The 22,104-nt window shown below is 39.8% G+C and overlaps 1 protein-coding gene across 2 annotated transcripts in view; it reads right to left on the bottom strand.

The window, feature by feature from the left end:
- LOC132124083 (bone morphogenetic protein 7-like) overlaps nucleotides 1-22,104 on the bottom strand; it is a 59,084-nt gene that overhangs the window by 14,920 nt on the left and 22,060 nt on the right. For both annotated transcript variants that reach the window (XM_059534864.1, XM_059534865.1), the window contains exon 2: nucleotides 4,019-4,211. In XM_059534864.1, coding sequence (XP_059390847.1) covers nucleotides 4,019-4,211 — 193 coding nt within the window. The remainder of the gene's footprint in view (nucleotides 1-4,018; nucleotides 4,212-22,104) is intronic.

Below are 22,104 nucleotides of genomic sequence, written 5' to 3'. Positions count from 1 at the left end.
GTTGCTCAGTGGTCCAAAGTACTTTATTCGGATGAAAGCAAATTTTGCATGTCATTCGGAAATCAAGGTACCAGAGTCAGGAGGAAGACTCGGGAGAAGGAAATGCCAAAATGCCTGAAGTCCAGTGTCAAGTACCCACAGTCAGTGATGGTCTGGGGTGCCATGTCAGCTGCTGGTGTTGGTCCACTGTGTTTTATCAAGGGCAGGGTCAATGCAGCTAGTTATCAGGAGATTTTGGAACACTTCATGCTTCCATCTGCTGAAAAGCTTTATGGAGATGAAGATTTTGTTCTTCAGCACGACCTGGCACCTGCTCACAGTTCCAAAACCACTGGTAAATGGTTTACTGACCATGGTATTACTGTGCTCAATTGGCCTGCCAACTCTCCTGACCTGAACCCCATAGAGAATCTGTGGGATATTGTGAAGAGAAAGTTGAGAGACACAAGACCCAACACTCTGGATGAGCTTAAGGCCGCTATCGAAGCATCCTGGGCCTCCATAACACCTCAGCAGTGCCACAGGCTGATTGCCTCCATGCCACGCCGCATTGAAGCAGTCATTTCTGCAAAAGGATTCCCGACCAAGTATTGAGTGCATAACTGAACATAATTATTTGTGAAGGTTGACTTTCTTTGTATTAAAAACACTTTTCTTTTATTGGTCGGATGAAATATGCTAATTTTTTGAGATAGGAATTTTGGGTTTTCATGAGCTGTATGCAAAAAAAATCATCAGTAAAAAATATTTCAGTTGGTGTGCAATGAATCTAAAATATATGAAAGTTTAATTTTTATCATTACATTATGGAAAATAATTAACTTTTAATTAACTTTTAATTAACACAATATGCAAATTTTTTGAGAAGGACCTGTATATATATATATATATACACACATATGTATGTGTGTGTGTGTGTTTGCTATGACCTAATTATTGATTTAAATATTAAGTTGTTCCCCATTGCAGCATGCATCACCTCATACATATTTTCCAAGATCATTTTAAGACATGTACTCTTTTTTTTCTATCTTTTCTTTTTCTACTAGATTGTCATATTTAGAGGAGCTTCAAGTCACTGATTTGAGAACAGAGACAAAAGTTTGATCACAGTAGCCTTACAGAGAGGCCTGTCCAATTACAGTATTTACATACTATGCATGGCAATAAGCATTGGCCAAGTCACTTCAAAGCACACAGGTGTTTTAGGAATATCACTGCAGCTCCTTGTTATTGCTCATTAATTAGAGCTGCTCTCTAAGGAACTCCATATGAGGTTCTTTCCTTTCCTGGTTCACACGTCACATTCGACATGAATGCATCATACTTATGCTGGCTCATATTGTTTAGTGCCATCATTTACACACCTTCACCTGGGACAGGGTCCGAATGAGACCACAAGGGAGCTGCCAACTCTAAAATCCCAACTGTAAAGCCTCTTACAGACACACTAAATTGACTGGAATAATAAAGTCAGAAGTGTCGCATTTTTTTTCTTTCTTTTTTTTTTTGATTACATGAATCACATTATTGCCTCTTTCCATGGCAGCTGTTAAAATAGACCTATATTTCAATAGCTTCACGATGTCATTACAGCCATACATGACCATCTTCACATATGGCTTGGGAGGGTTTTCCACAGAGGCCATATGCACATGAAAACAACCAGAGATTACAATATATATAAACAGAACAAGTAATAACTCCACAGTCGTGGTAAACTGGATTTTTTCCCCAAAGTATTGATGGATTGTCATGAAAACAAAACCTGATCTATGCTGTGATTTCAAAATAAATATAACTGACAGTGTTTAAAAATGCATCTCAGATTTCTTCCAAACATTTTTTCCCAATATAATGAAGTATTCAAAGCTTTTTTGAATATAAGTGTCATTATATAAAAATTTACAAAAACAAATTTTCGGTTGCACTTTATTTTACAGTACGTGTACTAACATGTACCTATAGTGTACTCACAGTGTATTTATCTAAGAAAGTTCTGGTAATACAAGGTAACTACATGGGGTAGGGTTAAGTTTAGGGGTAGGTTCAGGGTTAGTACCTAGTTATTACATAGTTATTGTAATTACTATAATAAGTACATAGTATGTACATGAGGAACAGGACTGTAAAATAAAGTGCTACCAAATTTTCGTTTTGTTTTGCAATATATGAATTGTACATGGTTAAAATTACCAGTTTACCAATATTAGGTGATTAAAAAAAATATACTCATAAAGTATCTTAAACTAGACTCACTTGCTACATTGGACTTGCCATGTAATGTTTTTTTTTTTTGGCATGCTGTATCCTTCATCTTTAAAAAAAAAAAAATCTATATTTTATTACATTAAACAATGTAATATAATATAATAATTGTAAAATACAACAGTATGCTAGTAATCAATTTCAGACATACCCAAACAATGGAAGGTGGAGACTATTTGTGGTGGTGAAGAAATAAAATACATTTAACATATTAAAGATGGTCCAGAGAAACAAAGTAAGATCACTTGAAAAATGTTCTCACATGATATTGTTTCTTTACATTTAAGGTCATTTGAAACTTGTTGACTTTATGTTCACTATGGTTCTGTTTTAGCTCAAATCGTCTTGCCGCATGGGCTAAATTCAGCCAGATATACAGTACAGCCCCTCTGCACCACCTCCATAACCATATTATTTTTTGCTTCATGGATTAAAGGCTTACACACTTCAGAAGCTTCTCTCAGCCATATTGTGCATCTGCTTAGCTAAGCTATACCGCTTTTCCCTAACCAATGTGTTTTTTAAAGATCACAAACTATAAACACAGTAATTATGCTGTTAGAACTTGACAAGTTTGCAAATTAATCTGTTTGTAAGCAAATACATTTTGCAAGCCACACAGCATTTGAGATTTATAGGCAGAAAGTGGCATGTAGGGAAATACCACAAAGAACGCTATAATTTGCATCAAGGTAAAGCTTGTTCTACAGAGATACAATGCGTGGCAATACATAATATTAAGATATGGCAAAAAATAAAAGATTCCCAATGCAGGTTTGTGCAAAAACAGTGTATAGCAAATGAACACTTTGTGATAAACATTAGAAACTATTTGTGAGAGAAACATGTAGTTCATTTAGCCAGTTTTGGCTCTGGCCTTAGTTTTGTTACAAAATTCTTATTTAGTGCCTTTTTTAGTTAAATAATAATAATAATAAAATTATGGCTAGCCTCACAGTCACAACTTATTGGTAAGTTTTGGACATTTCACCGGTCACGCCATCTGGCTTTCTCAGGGAGATATCCCTCCCACCTCCCACAAAGTCAATGTTTGACATGTGTTGGTGGGTTCTTTTTTAAACACAACTAAATCTATTTCAGTTGTGCGTTGTGGTCATTGCCATGGTCTACATAAAGTACATGGTAGACAACCTCTGCTGTGTTTAGTGATGGAAGCCTTGGCTCAATTTAAGACAATTACTCAAACAAGTCAATTACTCAAAATAATGAATAAGCACCAGCAAATAAATATTTTCACAATAGCAGTTTTATTGTACTTAAATGTGTTCATATTTATCAGGGGTGTAATGGTACACTCAGTTCAGTATGTTTTCGGATGTAGGAGGAAAAACGAAACAGTTTTTAATTTTGAATAAACAGTGGTTTACTGAATAAAATATGTCTGTCTTTAAATAAACTAAAGTCTGTCAACATACAGTACACTACAGTTTATAGTGCTGTTGTAATTGGGGGAAGAGATATGAACACTTTTATATATATATATATATATATATATATATATATGTGTGTGTGTGTGTGTGTGTGTGTGTGTGTGTGTGTGTGTGTGTGTACTCTCAAAAACAGGCAGCCGTTGACTTGCATTATTAATCGTCAAGATAAATGGTTTCAGCTAAAAAGAATCACCTACATCTTGAATGGCCTGAGGGCTAGTAATGCCTAGTTCACCCTACAGGATTTTAAGCCTGATTTATACTTATACACTATATATTACATTTAACTTCCTATTTACCTGTCTGGATGTTCCCCAACCACTTGGAACACACTAAGAAAGAATGTCTCATTGCGGAAGGCCCTGGTCACACACTCCTTGTAGATCCTGAATTCTGCTGCTGTGATGGCCTCTCCCTCTGGAATCTGGGACAGGTTGAATTTGTACTCTTTATGGTGTCTTCTCTGTGGTGACAGCTCTCTATCATTTTCAACTGTCCAAAGACAAACACAAAATGACAATGATATATATATATATATATATATATATATATATATATATATAAAACGAACAAAAAATATCCAAAGTTTTTCTAAATGATCTATTATTAACTTTGCCATTGCATACAAAACGTAACTATTTTAATAGATGAAACAGTAGTATAAGCTGATTTGGGAGAAGGGGTAAAAGACGGACAGTAATTCTGATAATCTGTTGGACATGGGCCGGTCTAGAGTCTGAGCATCTCAGGCAGCGTTGGTGCCATGTGGGCGCCTGAGGGGGCCCGGCCCGGCCACCTCGGTCACTGTGCCCCCTCACCTCTGGTGCCGTCTCCATAGTTGGCGCCCTGATTTTAGGCCTTGTCCACACTATAATAGGTTTTCGCTTGAAAATACATCTTTTTCTCCCTGTTTCCGTTTTGGCTTTCCATCCACACTGAGAAGATTTGTTGTAAAGTGAGAGGAACTAAGTAATCCTATTGTGTTCATAATGTTGGTACATTATAACATTATTAGGCCTGCTGTTATTATTTCTGAAAATTTTATTTTTTTTTGCTCAATAGCATAGTCAATATAAAAAACTGGATGATGAGTAATTTCTTACAGCTAAATTCTGAAACAACAGAAGTGTTAATTATAGGACCTAAAAACTCTGCATGTAATAACCTAGAACACTGCCAAGACTTGATGGCTGCTCTGTTAATTCTTCGTCATCAGTTAGGAACCTAGGTGTGCTATTTGATCGCAATCTTTCCTTAGAAAGATCATTTCTTGCATTTGTAAAACTGCATTTTTCCATCTCAAAAATATATCTAAAATATGACCTATGCTATCAGTGTCAAATGCAGAAATGTTAATCCATGCAACCTCAAGGTTATATTATAGTAATGCTTTATGGGGTGGTTGTTCTGCACGCTTAGTAAACAAACTCCAGCTAGTCCAAAATGCAGCAGCAAGAGTTCTTACTAGAACCAGGAAGTATGACCATAATATCCCAGGTCTGTCAACACTGCACTGGCTCATCATTCTCAAACATCATACAGATTTTAAAATCTTGCTTATTACTCATAAGGCCCTGAATGGTTTAGCACCTCAGTATCTGAATGAGCTCTTGTTACATTATAATCCTCCACGTCCGCTGCGTTCTCAAAACTCTGGCAACTTGATAATACCTAGAATATCAAAATCAACTGCAGGCGGCAGATCCTTTTCCTATTTAGCACCCAAAGTTCAAGTCTAGCCCCTAGCAGTCCAAATCTACTGTAGACCCATCAATTTAACCTGGCTTACAAATAACACACTAATATGCTTCTAATATCCAAATCCGATTTTTAGGCTGCATTAATTAGGAAAATCAGAATCGGGAACACTTCCCATAACACTTCCCATAAGACTTGCTACATCGTTAGAAGAATGGCATCTACGCTAATATTTGTCTGTTTCTCTCTTCTTACAAGGTAATCGTAGCCACCAGATCTAGTCTGTACCCAGATCAGAGAGTCACTGCAGTCACCCGGATCCAGTACGTATCCAGACCAGATGGCGGATCAGCACCTAGAGAGGACCTCTACAGCCCTGAAAGACAGCGGAGACCAAGGGCTGTATTCACGAAACATTCTTTAGAAGAATTTTCATCTTAACTGCCGTTTTCTTCTTATTTTTTTAACTTTAGAAAAAAGTTACGAATATTTAGTATTCCCAAAAATTCATCTTAAGAATATTCTTATCTTTTTTTCTTAAGAGTCTTCTTAAGACAAAACCTAAGATTCGTGAAAAGAATCTTCTTAAAAATCATCGTAAATAACTTAATAAATTTTAGGACAGCCTCAGATTTGTTTTAAATCCCAAACAATAATAATTATTTAATTAAATTATTGGGTTATTTCAAATTAATTGTTATATTTAAGCATTAAAACAACAGCTACTAGGGATGTGCACAGATTTTCTGAAGGGACAGTGATAACTATTATTGTAAACATGATCGGTCATAATTAGCCTGTGTGTGACGCTGCTTTTTTTCGCTGACTTCAAATCTCATTAGCAACTCTAAAACGAGTCAGATAGGGAGCTTTAAATGGACGCCGTTAATTTTAGTTTACAAATAGCTACATAATCTTTGGCAGTACTCAGCGTATATGAATACGCAGGATGCATTTGCTGTAGAAGCGTGGACTCAAATACTGAAAGCGTTCACTTAGATGAGAGTTCAAAAACACGGGACAAAATGATTGAAACATATCGCTGCAGCTTGAGGCAGGATATTTTAAAAGTAACTTCAAAAACAGGCCACATTAAAAATGTGAAGCTGAGCGTCAGTCAAAGTTGCAACGAAATACACAGTATATGGTGCGTGCTTATTATTAGAGGTATATTATTAGGGTAATCTACAGGAAGAGCACAAAGACAATAGGTCAAGTGTGAGTTTAGCAGTGTGTCATGGATTCATTCAGATAACTGAATGATTTCTTCTTTAGAAAAAAATTAAGATGTTAAGAATATATTTGAGAACTTATTAAGAATTTTTCAAGAATTGCACTTAAGAACATTCTTAAAAACTTCGTGGAATTTTTCTTAGGATATTTCTTAATTTATTTCTTAAAAAGAAAAATATGTAGTAGATCCTTATGTGCGTGTGCATGACCAAGCATGCCAGTGAGCAAGGCATCACAATCAATCAGATGTGTGTTTACCATAGCACCCTCTTAATGCAAACCTCATAAAAATCTAGCGGTCGGTGGAGGAAAGCCTGTTTTTTTTAGGGTGTGACATCACATGAAAACTAATACAATGAGAGAAAATACACAAAAATAAGAAAATATGTGAATCCTGACCTAAAGAGGACTGTGTTATCAAGACCTAACAATTCTGATGAACAGAAACAGATTTGTGGGAATTAATGGACTGTGAATGATTACTTAATATGTTCATCAAGATGACTTAATATGAAAAGTGGGTTATTAGTTGCATCAGATTGTGTTTGTCTATAATTGGAAGTAAATTAATACCAGGCCACATTTTATGAGTAATCAATACAGACATTCAGATATTTGCAAAGGGTTCGCTTACTTATTCTTGTCACTGTTGTATATTTTATTTATCATAACCATTTGTCTCTGCATAAATTGACTTCAGAAACTTTCATTCTTTGTATCTCTTGCAGTGCATCCGTGGCAGACAAACTCAATAACAATTGGTGCTTAATCCAGATTGACAAATATTTAGATTATACTGTCTTGTTCTACTGATTCGTTGCCTAAGTGTAGTGAGAAGCAGCTACTGCTATGTCAGACCCGTTGATGGCACAAAGTATGAATGAATGAACGAATAATGCATTTATACAGTGCTGAATTGTGAATTGCGCTTCCTTAACCACCACCAATACTGCTACTGTTAAAGTACTGCTATTTAGATGCAAGTTTTCTTAACAATACTTGGAAATGATATAAGAATAATAATAGTAGTAGTCGTAGTAGTAGTAGTAGTAGTAATAGTAATAACTATAATAGTCTGATCATACCTGGTTTAGGTAAGACAAAATATTAGTGAATCTCTTTTTTACATAGGCTATACCTAAACATTATAAATATATGTATGCTATGTATGCTCAATAACAGCTGATAACTGACTGACCTAATTTACCTATATGGTGTATATATATGCATTTATAATACAGCACCACTTCACAGAGCGTCCAGATGTTCAGGGCATGTGCTGTAGTAATGATTCACTATTTCTAGTAGAATTATAATTCTTTATTTATTCAAGCTGTTCCCATGGCAAAGGACATAATGACAATTTATCCAGTGTTTTAAGGGCCAGCAGCCACTCTTATAGAAAAAGAAAAAAGGGGAAACTATGACCAGAGTGTGTCTTCTCATCAGACGACAGTTTTGTCATTCTGCCATGCTGCTCTCCCCACCATGTCACAGACAACCCTTCCTCTTGTTTCTACGAACGACCCATGGGCTGAATTTTTTGCCATAAGTACAAGTCCAGCCGAAACCCCCCGCTTGTGGCCCAGGGTTGAAGTGTCTTGCTCTGATTGTATTTCCATGTTTCCCTAGGTGAGGAACACACACTTCCATCTAAGCCTAGTGACCTCGTGAAGAGGAAAAGAAAGTTGTGAAGCAGAGGAATGAATTAGGGATTAACAAGGGTACTGGGGTTATGTGAAGACTACCCCCTCTTCTCTGTTTGGTGAATTAGAGTAGCTGTTTAAAGTTCTCCAACATCATAAGGGAACAACTTCTCTGATCTGTGGACTTCCAACAGGGAGTTATACTCCTCTGCTCTCCTGACACATGCGTTACAATTTAAAACTGAGCCTCTTGAGAAAACCTCAAATGGCCTAAGATGGAACTCTGAGGGATTCCCTGTACTAGTGCTACATACACTACTCTAATTGACTGACTAACCTTGTAGAACCTCTAGTGAGGACTTACTACTAAAAATGTTGAGAAAGATAAGTAAATAGAGAAAGGTCCCAGCTACTCGATAGTTCTAATTGTGTCCTCTGCAAATGCTGTTGCATTTTTGAGAGGTTAATGGAAAATTGGCATCAACGGAAAAAAAAAAACACAACCAAAACCACAGAGCTCATGTGGTCTGATATGACTGATGTGGTTTTTCAGAGAACAGGCTCAGAAAGGACCCACAACAATAACTGCGTGGCCACATACTAAAAAATGTGAAAGTGCAATTGTTTGAACAAGAGACAAAGTGGAAAGTCTTGAGTGGCTTTCACTGTGTTGGTGTTTTTCATCATCTTCACAAGTACTGTTCACCCACACATTGACAGGAAACGAGGACAGGGATGTGAGGACAGATCCAGGGAGAGGGACACACATTGAGAAATGGTTTATACAATATGTTAAGCAAAAATATATGAATTCTGTATTAATTCTGTAAAGTTCCCTAAAAAAATATGTCATGTTTCAGGCAAATTCCACTTGTGATTAATTTCGTCCCCTTGGAATTATAAGGTTCTATCTGCATTCCGACTAGTTTGGAGATATTGAGCTTCAAAGTTGTTGCATTCCATTCAACTGTGTAGATAGAACCTTATTGTTTTTTAAATAAGAATCCCATAATGTATACAACATAAAAAAAATCACATAAATGTAAATAAGTTAACAGAATAACAATGTGGGAATAACTCAATTTTGACAAAAATGTCAGATAGAACCTTATAATTCCAAGGGGACGATTTGTAAAAAAGATATGTTATTCTTCTCAACACTGGTGTCTGCCTTGCTATTCTGTCATAGATGCTAATTTTGCCCAGTTTCTTTCTGATGATACAGTCGTGTACACCATTGGCACGGTGTAAGAAGCCTTTGCATGATGCTCTGTGGGGTTTTCCACTGGGTACAGTACCTGGTACCTGGTACTTTTTTTTAGTACCACTTCGGTCGAAGTTCCAAGTGAACCGTACCCTTACCGAAATGTGAAGTGTAAACTCTGCTCATCACGGATTGGCCAAAAAGAATCATCATTACCTGCGTCACTGAACTTGCAACACAAACACAAAAAGAACCGCTAAATTTAAATCAGCACAGCTAGCGAAAGATAGAATGCAACTAAAAAGTTTTGTTGTCTGTTGTGGAAGTACAGATGTTACTCTCGTTGATAGCAGAGGAGTGGGTCCAGTGAGAGCTTGAAGTAGTGACGCAGAATGAAAATGATTTTTTTTAGGAGTCATGGCAGTAGAGACGGTGCAAATATAATGACGTGAATAATCCTGCCCACTCTAAAGCGATAATAAACTACAGTGGAAACACAAACGGTGCCAAGCCCACCCATGGACCACACTGAAGCCTGACTTCCCATCCCATGCAGCCATATGCCACTACATTTGGATATATATATATATATATATATATATATATATATGTAGTGGCATATGGCTGCATGGAATGGCAAGTCAGGCTTCAGTGTGGTCCATGGTCATATGCGAGTTATGCTTTAAATGTTTTCCATCACATCCCCTGAAGTAGTCCGGTGGTCATTTGCATTTTATTCACTCACCACATCTTGACTTTTTCCTGCTTGCCCACAGCCACTATGAAAACAACAGCTCACCCTATGGCTAAAATACAATGACAATGTTACAAGCATCATAGTATGGTGAATGTATATTGTACATTTCCTAACTGTAAAACATAAAACTAAATGACCCATTAAAATTGATAGGAATACAGGTGTTAAGCTACATGATCACTTTAATATTGATTTGATTATGTTAAATAATTATGCTGATATAAACAGATGTTATGTTTTGCATGGGGAATTCTGTCAATGACCCTTTCTCCCTGTTATTCAAACATTTCATAAAGGAAATTGCTGACAAGATTTATACAATGCAATTTTAAATGTAACATTTTCTACAGTGTACACAATGGATAATAAAAATGTATGTAGAATTAAAATGTATAGAAGTATCCACTTTATACATGCAGTACTTTGGTGCAAAACTATTCACTACCAACAAGTTTCTGTTGAGTATTATGGCATAATTTATATATAAGGCTTTTTAATTATTCTGCCCAATCCAAAATCAAGTCGCCACAAACTTGTGAGAAAAAATGTTGACCATACACAAAGCCTGAAATTATTTCCTGCATCTCTGCAGCACATGAAACATTGAGAACCAAATGATTTGAAAGCTGTCTCCTTCCATTTAACCAATAAAAATATGCTGTTAAGCCAGGCATGCTAAGAATCCATCCATGTTTATGTAATTATCTTCAGAATCCCCGTTCACATTCTCTTCCCCACAATCGAATTGTTCCAGCTTATGTAATAAAGGCTACTGTGACTTGCTTGTCATCTCTATGACTGCACTTGTTTTTGATGCTCTTAAAGGGGTAATATGATGTGATTTCAAGTTTCCCTTTCTCTTTGGAGTGTTACAAGCTGTTCGAGCATAGATAAGATCCCTAGAGTGGCAAAGACTAAGGTCCCAAACCCAAAGAGATATTCTTTAAAAACGTTAAGAGTTGTCCACACCCTCCTAAAACGCCTCGTTTAAACATGCACCCACATGTCTATGTCACTATGTGAGATGATTTGCATAAAACCGCCCAAATGTTTACGCAAATAAAGACTGCATACAACACTGTTCAGTTCAACCCAAATATTTGAGTGTGTGCAGCAAAATTTTTGGAGGATTGTTTCCTGGGAGAGTAGCCTACAATGCCATCTGTTTTCTATAAAGTGGCGCAATTCCGACTTTGCAAGGACAGCCTAGACTCACAGTCTGTAAGTACATTTTCATATTTAAAGAATTTGCCACTGATGATTCGAACACGAGTTTTGAGCAGTGTAGAGTAGAATCTGTTGTTTGACGTTTCTCTGATCCCAAATGCAGACATTGTTGTATGTTTACGCAGTATGATAGACAACGCGTAAAAAGACAACATAAGTCATCATAATCAGTAATTATGTCTATACTGGATGCAACAAATGTCTCCTTTATAATGGCTTTTATTGGTTTTGGGATATGGCAACACAGTATGGTAAGGCACGTTACATTTCCACCACACACATGAGGAATTTGGCCAATCGGCATACAGAGCCCTTTTCAGAACAATGAGCTTTGTAAAAATCATTGTGCTTCAGAAAGGCATTGCATTAAGGAGGAACAATAATGTACATTATGTGGAAAATAATGTTTTTTTTAAACTTAAACTGCATAAGCACATTGCATTACACCAAATACACAGCAATGTCATATGACCCCTTTAATGAAAAGAAAAAGAAAAAACAATCTGACAGACTGAATATTGATCAATCTCTACTTCTAATCACAGGTCGAAAGCTGTAGTTCTCACCAAATAACTTTGCAATTATGTTTGTGAATGTTCATTGAAACTATTGTTCTGGGAATAACCAAATTGTTGAATTATGTTGTTAACAGTAGAACTTGAAATTACAGGTTGCTCACAATGCTTTTGAGAGATACACCCCTAGATAATGTACTGTATTAACCCTGAGTGATATATGAAAAGTGGGAAATTAAGAACAATATAAAAAAAATCCTAGGACTAACACTACGTTAATGAAAATCATGAAAGATAGCCCAGTCTTAAAATGGAAACTGCATGTAGATAAAAGGACAGGGTTCATGGGGTTTTGTGTTCTGGAACCTGGGAGATGGCAGGGGTTTGACATTGCATTATGTGGGTATTTCCTACAACCATAATCTAAGTCTCTGACCCATGCATATCATCAAAGGTGCAACTACAGGAGTCAGAGCTCTGAGCAGAGGTCAGCAAGAGGTGCAAAAGTTTATGGCAAACCATAGATGACATGGTTCTACAGATCCATTGGTTGGTGTGAACACTAGAGATCATGCTCTTATATTTTTTTTTTTTTTTTAAGAAAACTTACAAGATTTTGTGTTAAAGACAATGATGCTCTTTCCTTAAGAGAGACCTTATAAATTGTGGTTTATGAAAGAACATGAAGCTTTGCAACATCATATTGTATCTCTTGTTCCATGCAAATACAAAATATATTTCAAATTGGAACCCACGGTTACACTTTATTTTAAGGTTTCCTTGTTACAGTGTATGTTACAATGATTCATTTCTCTAAAGTCTCTTTACACTTTCTTTATTCTTACATACAGTAAAAAATATATATAAATACTCACATCAATATTTCATGTCCATTTATTATTAATTAAAAGTTTCCTTGTTATAGTTTCCCTACTTCACATTGGGGACAGAGGGTCAGATTTATTTTGCATTCAATATTTGGTATTTTTTATAGTATTTTTATAGTATGTAGACCCAAATCTTCAATGGACTGATCTGGCATTTCAGATGGGAAGAAAATAAATATGTCTGTGTTTCTCTTTATTAGCAGGATGTTTGGAGAAAAGCAGTAATTTGTGATAATTGCGACTGTTAAAAGATGTCTGATGTCTCTCAATCTCTTCATCTCTATAACCAACGCCAACTATCTGAAGCTAATCATGTCAACGGTCATACTGTACCTGTGTGTCAGGAAAATACTGAACAGAAAGGAATTTAGTGTGTGTGGTGTGTGTTTGAGTTTTCAACAGTCAGGTTGACTTGATTTGTGTAGGGGAATGTCTCCTTTAAATTCAGCATATGCATAGGGCAACAGGCTAACAGACATTACAAGAGTCAGCTGTTCCGTCTTTAACAGGCATAAAACAAACCAATTTTCTCGAGTGCCTACTCAAGCCAATGGCCTGTCAACAAATATTATAATGTCTTTTTATATGAGGAGGAAATTCCATAAAATGGGGGAAATGGTCTGGAAAATAAACATTCCCATTCTTTCCTTCTTCTCTGCATATAGAAACATTAATAAAGGCATAATCCATGAGAACAGCTGACAAAACATTTGGGGATAGACTAATGGTGCTTTGTGCTTTGACAACCTCTAAAAAGAGACATGTGAACAGTACTTAAAGGCAGGCTTCAACATTCACAGCCTACAAAATGGCACAACAAAATATTATTGGTACTTATTTTCATAAAATCAAAAATTTTCCGTTTCAGAAAAACGTCTCGGGTTACGACTGTAACCCTTGTTCCCCGAGAAAGGGAATGAGAACTGCGTTGAACGACACTTTGGGGGAAGCCCCTCAGCATAGCGCTTCTGAAGTATGAATGAAACTAAGCCAATCTTGATTGGTGTTGCGTCATGACGTAATGTGTGACGGCATATGCGGATGCTATAAAAAGGACGCCGACACACAACAGAGACAGCTTCCGTAATGAAGCAAGCGCTCCCAGGCAGGGGGAGGTGTAGGTGTTTAGGCCGTACAATTTCCTCGTGGAGGGAGCTCTAGAGCTGAGTATGGTCTCCACTACTCCTGCTGACAGGCCGGCCTCTCGGTACTGTGCCCCCTCAGGGGCCAGACCCACAGTTTCCATAGTTCGGGCCGAGGGTGAAGTATTGAGCCCTCTGCCCGTGTCAGCAGGGCCCTCCTGATGGGAAGCTCCCATGGAGGGCCGTCCAGAAGTAATATTATGTCTGAGAACCATACTTGGGCCGGCCACAATGGGGCTACCAATGATAGACTGATGCCGTTGCGACGAACCCTCTCTAGAACTCCCGGGAGCAGAGCGATCGGGGGAAAGGCATACAGACGCAGCCTCGGCCATGTCTGTACCATGGCATCCAACCCCAGTGGGGCTGGATGTGTGAGGGAGAACCACAGTGGACAGTGAGTCGTCTCTCGAGATGCGAATAGATCCACTTCCACTGGGCCGAACCTCTGACATATTGACTCCACCACCTCGGGATGGAGTCTCCATTCCCCGGGCCTCTGCCCCTGCCTCGACAGGATGTCTGCTCCCTGATTCTGATTCCGTGGGATGTATGTTGCTCTGAGAGACAACAATTTCCCCTGGGATCACAAGAGGATCTGATGCGCCAGTCTGCATAGAGGGCGAGACCTCAGACCCACTTGATGGTTTATATAGGCCACCACCAACATATTGTCCATCCTCACAAGGACGTAATGACCCTTGAGATCCGGCAGGAAGCTCCTCAGAGCTCGGAACACCGCCAACATTTCCAGGCAGTTTATATGCCAGGAGGAATGATGGTCCTGCCATAGACCTCTCGTAAAGCGGCCGTCCATGACCGCGCCCCAGCCCGTGAGGGAGGCGTCTGTCGAGACGGTTTTCCGGCAACACGACGCTCCCAGCAGGGGACCTTGGGACAGAAACCAAGTTCTCTTCCGCATAGATAGGGAATGAAGGCATCTGCGCGTAACCCTGATCATGCAAAATGGGTTTCCCCTCGGGGAGAACCCCTTTTTTTTCAACCACCACTGCAAGGGCCTCATGTGCAGGAGACCGAATGGAATGATATTGGATGCTGCTGCCATGAGACCTAACACTCTCTGGAAATTTTTTACAGTGATGGCCTGGCCTAGCTTTATCCTGGTCACCGTGGCCAGGATGGATTCGATCTGTGCAGGAGACAATTGTGCCCGCATCGTGACCAAATCCCACACCACTCCCAGGAATGTGGTCCTCTGGGCTGGTGCCAACACGCTCTTTTTCGTGTTGAGTCTCAACCCCAGGCTCTAGATGTGGGCAAGGACAACATCTCGATGCCGAACTGCCAGCACTTGTGACTGGGCTGGAATCAGCCAGTCATTGATATAACTGAGAACCCTGAGACCCTGAAGCCTCAGCGGTGCTAGAGCTGCATCCATACATTTTGTAAATATGAGAGGGGAGAGAGCTAGGCCGAACGGAAGAACCCGATATTGGTACGCCTCGCCCCCGAAGGCGAACCTCAGGAACTTCCTGTGAGATGGAAGGATGGAAATGTGGAAGTATGCATCCTTCAGATCTATCGTAACAAACCAATCCTCGGATTGAATTTGATTCACGATGATGGGAATAGTGAGCATCTTGAACCTGAATCTCCTCAGAGACCGATTCAAGTGCCTGAGACCTATTATTGGACGTAACCCCCTATCCTTCTTGGGAACTAAGAAGTAGCGGCTGTAGAACCCGGACTCCCTGTCTTGAGGAGGAATATGTTCTATAGCCTCCTTTACCAGCAGGGAGTTTACTTCTTGTTCCAATACCCGACTCTGCTCTGGGTTGACTACAGTCCAGACCACCCCGTCAAACTTTGGTGGGCGGGAACCGAACTGTAGTCTGTACCCCTTTTGAATGGTGCGCAGAGCCCAAGGAGAAATATTTGTGAGATTTTTCCATGCATCGAAATACTCTACTAAGGGGACCAGCCTCTTGAGGCTGGCCTCGGGTATTAATCGGGATTCGTTCTTGGCCCCCTGAAGCGGATCTCCGGCAGGGTTCGATCGAAAACGATTCTCAATATGCAGACGCAAATGCTGCCTGGCCGCAAGCCTGTGGGACTGCAGCAATCAATTCCGAAAAAGTCAGGTCTACTCTGACTGGTCAGCTGGTCCAGTTTGTTTTGACTGCTCAACCACAGAGTGTGTGTTAATAAAAAACTGTAAACAGTATTATATGACTAACAGCACTTGCCTAACTGGGGCCCAGGTCAGGAAGCAGACAGACTTGCTAAGCCGACCGTCTGCTAGCCACCTCACGTCACAGAAATTTAAGAGTAACAATTTAGTGGATGTTCAACAACAACAAAAAAAATGTATATAATACAGAGAAACAAGTTATAAAGCTAGGCTTATTGAATATTAGGTCCTTTTCTATGAAAGCCCTTTTTGTAAATAATATGATAATTGATTATAACCTAGATGTGCTCTGTTTGACAGAAACCTGGCAAAAACCAGATGATTACATTATTTTAAATGAGTCTACCCCCCAAGATTACTTTTATAAATTTGCCAAATCCAAAAGGTAAAGGGGGAGGTGTTGCTACAATTTATAACAATATTTTCAGTGTTTCTCAGAAGGAGGGCTTCACGTATAACTCATTTGAAGTAATGGTGCTACATATAACATTATCCAAAGAAACAAGTGTTACTGATAAATCCCTTGTGATGTTTGTGCAGAACCTGATTTTACCAAGTGAGACATGTTCCTGGGACAACATTTTTGTTGACCCTGGAACAACATTGTGATTAACCAATCAGATTTGAAGAACAAGTTTATAGATTTTGTGAAGTTTACGCTTACAATCACTGTTAGGTGCTTGTACATCAGTGTCATTCATCTATCATTTCCTCTGATTTTAAGGATCACTTATGGTTAAGGTTAGGTTTAGGTGTAGGGATATGGTCAAGACTACATTTTTTGAGTAAAATGTTGTTCCAGGGTCAACAAAATATGTTGACCTAGGAACACATCTAACTCAGCAATATCAGGACGTGCGATGTTTGTACTGGGAACTGTATACAGGCCACCTGGGCACCACACAGACTTTATTAAAGAATTTGGTGATTTTCTATCGGAATTAGTGCTGGCTGCAGATAAAGTCTTAATTGTTGGAGGAAACTGTTACATCCATTTTGATAATGATAAAAAATGCACTGGGATCAGCATTTATAGACACCCTATTGGGGTTAGACAACACATGTCAGGTCAAAACTGTAAATCCTACTTCTTGTTACAAGTATGGTAAAACCATCACTTCTACCACAAAATGCTGCTTTGTAAGTAATCTTCCTGATTTATCTCAATTCTTCAGCATATCCAGTAGCTCAGAAAAACTTGATGGTGTAACAGAAATGATGGACTCTCTCTTCTCTAGCATTTTAGATATAGCTGCTCCTTTATGTTTAAGGAAGACCAAGGAAAACAGTTTGACACTGTGGTATAACAAGCACACTCATTCCCTAAAGAGAACAGCCTGGTAAATGGAGCCCAGCAGGAGGAAAACAAAACTAGAGACATTTTGTGTTGCATGTGGGAAAGTATCATATCCTACAGAAAGGCATTAAAAACTGCTAGATCTGATTATTTTTTTCATCTCTTGTAGAAGAAACAAATATAACCCCATTTATTTATTTAATACAGTCACTAAATGAATGAAAAATAAAGCACCAACAGGCTATGACATTACTCAACAGCACAGCAGAAATAAAATTGCAATCATGCAGCCATCAGCTACAGTATCACATCAGATATGCTTAAGATGGTAAAAATAAAATGGTACTCCATAAATGGATTTACAGTCAGAATTTAGACTGTATCATAGTACTGAGGCTGCTCTCATTAGAGTTACAAATTACCTGCTCTTATCATCTGATCATGGTTGTATCTGTCTAAAAGTGCTACTGAATCTTAGTGCTGCATTTGATCATACTTATCTGAATGCCATCAATTTGTAGATGTGAATGAAGAGGTATCATATCGATCACAGCTGCAGTATGGAGTACCTCAAGTCTCAGTACTAGGAACGTTGCTTTTCATGCTTTACATGTTACCCTTGGGAGATATCATCAGGTAACAAGGTGTTAGCTTTCACTGTTATGCTTATGACAATTAGGCCGGTGACACACTGGCTGCATGGCGTCTCTGCTGCGTGTTAGGAGCGTGGCGGCTGCCTCGCGTTTTCTGTGTCTTTACACACCAGAACCGTGCCTGACGCGGCGCTGGCGCGCTGCTGCTGCTGTAGGTGACATAGAGGGAGGCCGCCGACAGACCAGGATCTTGTCTTTATGACAACAATATCAACTATTTTTTACACACCTACACCTATGCCTACTGATAAAGGACACCATCAACAGTATTGACGGCAAAATAGACTATGTTTGACAGGTGCAATATTTGAAAATCGATAATTATTTATTTATTTTTTAATTGCATTTATATCTGAATTTATGTCAACCTATAGACTTTCAAATATCAAAATGTAATGAATTAATATGTATTTGTGTACAAAATTACATATAAACATATTTTCCTATTATATTTTGCCTGGAAACGCTTCCAACACGCGGGCGTGTCGCGTGAAAAATAGGCGTCGGTTCTATTTCTAGCATGTACGCGTGTTCCGCACGACTCGAGCTTCGAACTTCTTACTGCTAAATTCTGTTGTAAATGAGGTGTAAATTATCGGACCTAAAACCTCTGCATGTAATAACCTAGAACCTAGTTTGAAAACGCATCTTTTTCTCTCTGTTTCCGTTTTGGCTTTCAATCCACACTGAGAAGATTTGTTGTAAAGTGAGGGGAACTAAATTATCCTATTGTGTTCATAATGTTGGTACATTATATTATTATTAGGCCTGCCGTTATTATTTCTGAAAAGGTTTTTTTTTTCTTTTTTTGCTCAATAGCGTAGTCGATATAAAAACTGGATGATGAGTAATTTCTTACTGCGAAATTCTGAAACAACAGAGGTTAATTATAGGACCTAAAAACTCTGCATGTAATAACCTAGAACACAGTCCAAGACTTGATGGCTGCTCTGTCAATTCTTCGTCATCCTTCATCCTTCGAAATCAAAATGAACCTTAATACATGTGTTCATTACTTCAAGGTTAGATTATTTTAATGCTTTGTTGGGTGGTTGTTCTGCACGCTTAATAAACAAACTCCAGCTGGTCCAAAATGCAGCAGCTAGAGTTCTTACTAGAACCAGGAAGAACGACCATATTAGCCTAGTTTTGTCAACACTGCACTGGCTCCCTATTAAACACTGTATAGATTTTAAAATCCTGCTAATTACCTATAAAGCCTTGCATGAATCTCAGTACTTGAGCAAGCTCTTATCCTATTATAGTCCTATATGTCGACTGCACGCTCAAAACTCTGGCAATTTGATAATACCTAGTCTATCAAAATCAACTGTGAGCAGCTGATCCTTTTCCTTTTTAGTGCCCAAACTCTGGAATAATCTACCTAACACTGTTTGAGAGGAAGACACTGTCGGTTTAAATCTAGATTAAAGACCCATCTCTTTAACCTGGTTTACATATAACACACTTACAGATTTAAATTACTCAAATCCATTAAAGGATTGTTAGGCTGCAATAATTAGGATAACCGGATCCAGGAACCTTTTCAATAAAGCATAGTGTACTTGTTACATCGTAAGAAGAATAGCATATATGCTCTTCTTTCTTACTCTGATGTCACTGTAGCCACCAGATCCAGTCCATATCAAACCCAGATAGTGGTTCAACAGGTAGAGCTGACCTCTACAGCCCTGAATTTCATTAGAGACCAGTACAACTAGATGAGCTCCAGAGACGGATACCCAGTGAATCTCCTAGATGGCCAAAGGGACAAGATCATGGAACCAGATGAGCCCTCTGCACAACCTAACTTTGTTGCAGCATGGATCAACCTGCTGGTTGATCTGGCCAGAGGAGAACTGCCCCCCCCCCAACTGAACCTGGTTTCTCCCAAGGTTTTTTTCTCCATTCTGTTGCCTATGGAGTCTTGGTTTCTTGCCGCTGTCGCATCTGGCTTGCTTAATTGGGGGCAATTAATTTTCAGTTATCTCCTCAACCTGATTGCACAGATACTATTTAAATTGAACTGAGAAGGACGATGACATCACGGAATTCAATGATGAACTGCCTTTTGTCTATTTTGCCTATTGTCCTTTTATATGTAAATAAAGGTGACTTGACTATTATATCTATAACAATGTAGTCTGTATCAGAAGACCAAATGTTGCAGACTGTTTACATGCACAAACAGCTACCTACACAAACTGCATATCATGACATTCACTTTAACTTACAAACTGGTACAAACCAGTTTGAACCTGGAACCTTGAATCTGGAACCTTGAATCTGGTGGCTACAATTATTGCTACATGTGTGACTGCATCATATAATTACTATTAATTAATAATATTGATAGTTCATCATCTAGCTGACGACATCTTGTATTATTATTTTTATTTTTATTTTTCTAAAATCCTGTCAAACGTGCAAAAACTACTAGCTACTACTAAATATTGTAGAAACATAATTTTCTGTAAAGTTGCTTTGTAACGATTTGTATTGTAAAAATGTCACGGTTCGCGAATGCACCGTCTCCAGCTGTAGTCATGTTATGTCATGTTGATTGGTTCATGTGGGTGTTGCCACTGATCGCCTGATCAGCGGCAGGTGCATCTCATTCCACCGCCTATTTAACGCCCTGTCTTTCGTCTCCTGTTTGTCAGATCGTTGTTTGAGGTCCTCGTGTAGATGTCTGTTCGTGCTCCTGTGTTCCTGTCTTTGCTCTTTGTCCTGCTTCAGTCTTCATCAGATATTCACAGTCATTCACGGATTATCACCGCCGATCACCGATCTACCATCACCGCCATCGCTACCAACGCACTCAAACCACCTACCCACCGGTCTGTGCTGCCATCGTGGTTCCTGCGTCACTCACCAGCATTCATCCATCATACTCCTGTCAATAAACTACCTTTACTTGCATCTGCCTCCTGTCCTCCATTGTTAGCGTCACAGAACGATCTGACCAACATGGAGGCAGCGAGTAATCAACCCTCCTCCCTCGAAGCTTTCCTCAGTGCCAGTGTTCGGAGGATGGACTCCCAGGAGCGGACTCTTAACGACACTGGTCGCGCGGTTCAGGCTTTAGTGACGCAGGTGTCCGAGCTCACCCAACAGTTCCAGCTATTACGAGCTCCCACTGCGCCACTCACACCGCCTGTTCCACCAGCACCATCGGAGGCCCCCTCCCAGCCGGAACCACGCCTCCCGATTCCGGAGGCTTACTCAGGTGAACCCGACTATTGTAGAGCTTTCCTTAACCGTTGTGATATGCATTTTGCCCTCCAGCCTAGAACGTTCGCCACTGAGAGGGCCAAGGCGGCCTTCGTCCTGACCCTGCTCTCTGGGAGGGCGGCATTGTGGGGAACAGCGGTGTGGGAGAACCAGGACCCATGCTGCGCCTCGTTCCAGGCCCTCTCCGCCGAGATGAGACGGGTCTTTGATCGGGCCGCCGCAGGACGGGAGGCGGCCAGGAGGTTGGCGGAGTTGCCCCAGCACGAGAGATCCGTTTTGGACTACTCCATCGAGTTCCGGACCCTGGCGGCGGAGTGCCATTGGAACGAGGAGGCGCAGTGGGACATGTTCCTGCATGGGCTGGCTGACCGCGTCCAGATGGAGATCTACGCCCTGGACCTTCCCCCGTCGTTCAATGGACTCATTGAGCTGGCCCTTCGGGTCGACGCACGTCTGGCACGGATGGAGAGGAGGGGGCTACTCAACACCCCATCCAGGGGACCGGCAGACGTGCGGTTCAGCGGCGGGGACGTGGCCAGCCCCGTCTACGATCACGAGCCCATGCAGGTAGGGCGAGCTCGGCTTTCCCGGGAGGAGAAGGAGAGGCGGAGGTCCCTGGGCCTTTGCCTTTACTGCAGGGGAGCCGGACATCAAGCCCACGCCTGTCCGGTAAAAGGCCAGGCCCGGTAGTACGTATGAGGCTACTATCGGGTGGGATCTCCGCCGAGAAGACCTCATCA

Source organism: Carassius carassius, chromosome 42 (genome assembly GCF_963082965.1).
Source record: "Carassius carassius chromosome 42, fCarCar2.1, whole genome shotgun sequence".
NCBI classification, from domain to species: Eukaryota; Metazoa; Chordata; class Actinopteri; order Cypriniformes; family Cyprinidae; genus Carassius; species Carassius carassius.
This window is presented reverse-complemented; position numbering and strand designations above follow the sequence as displayed.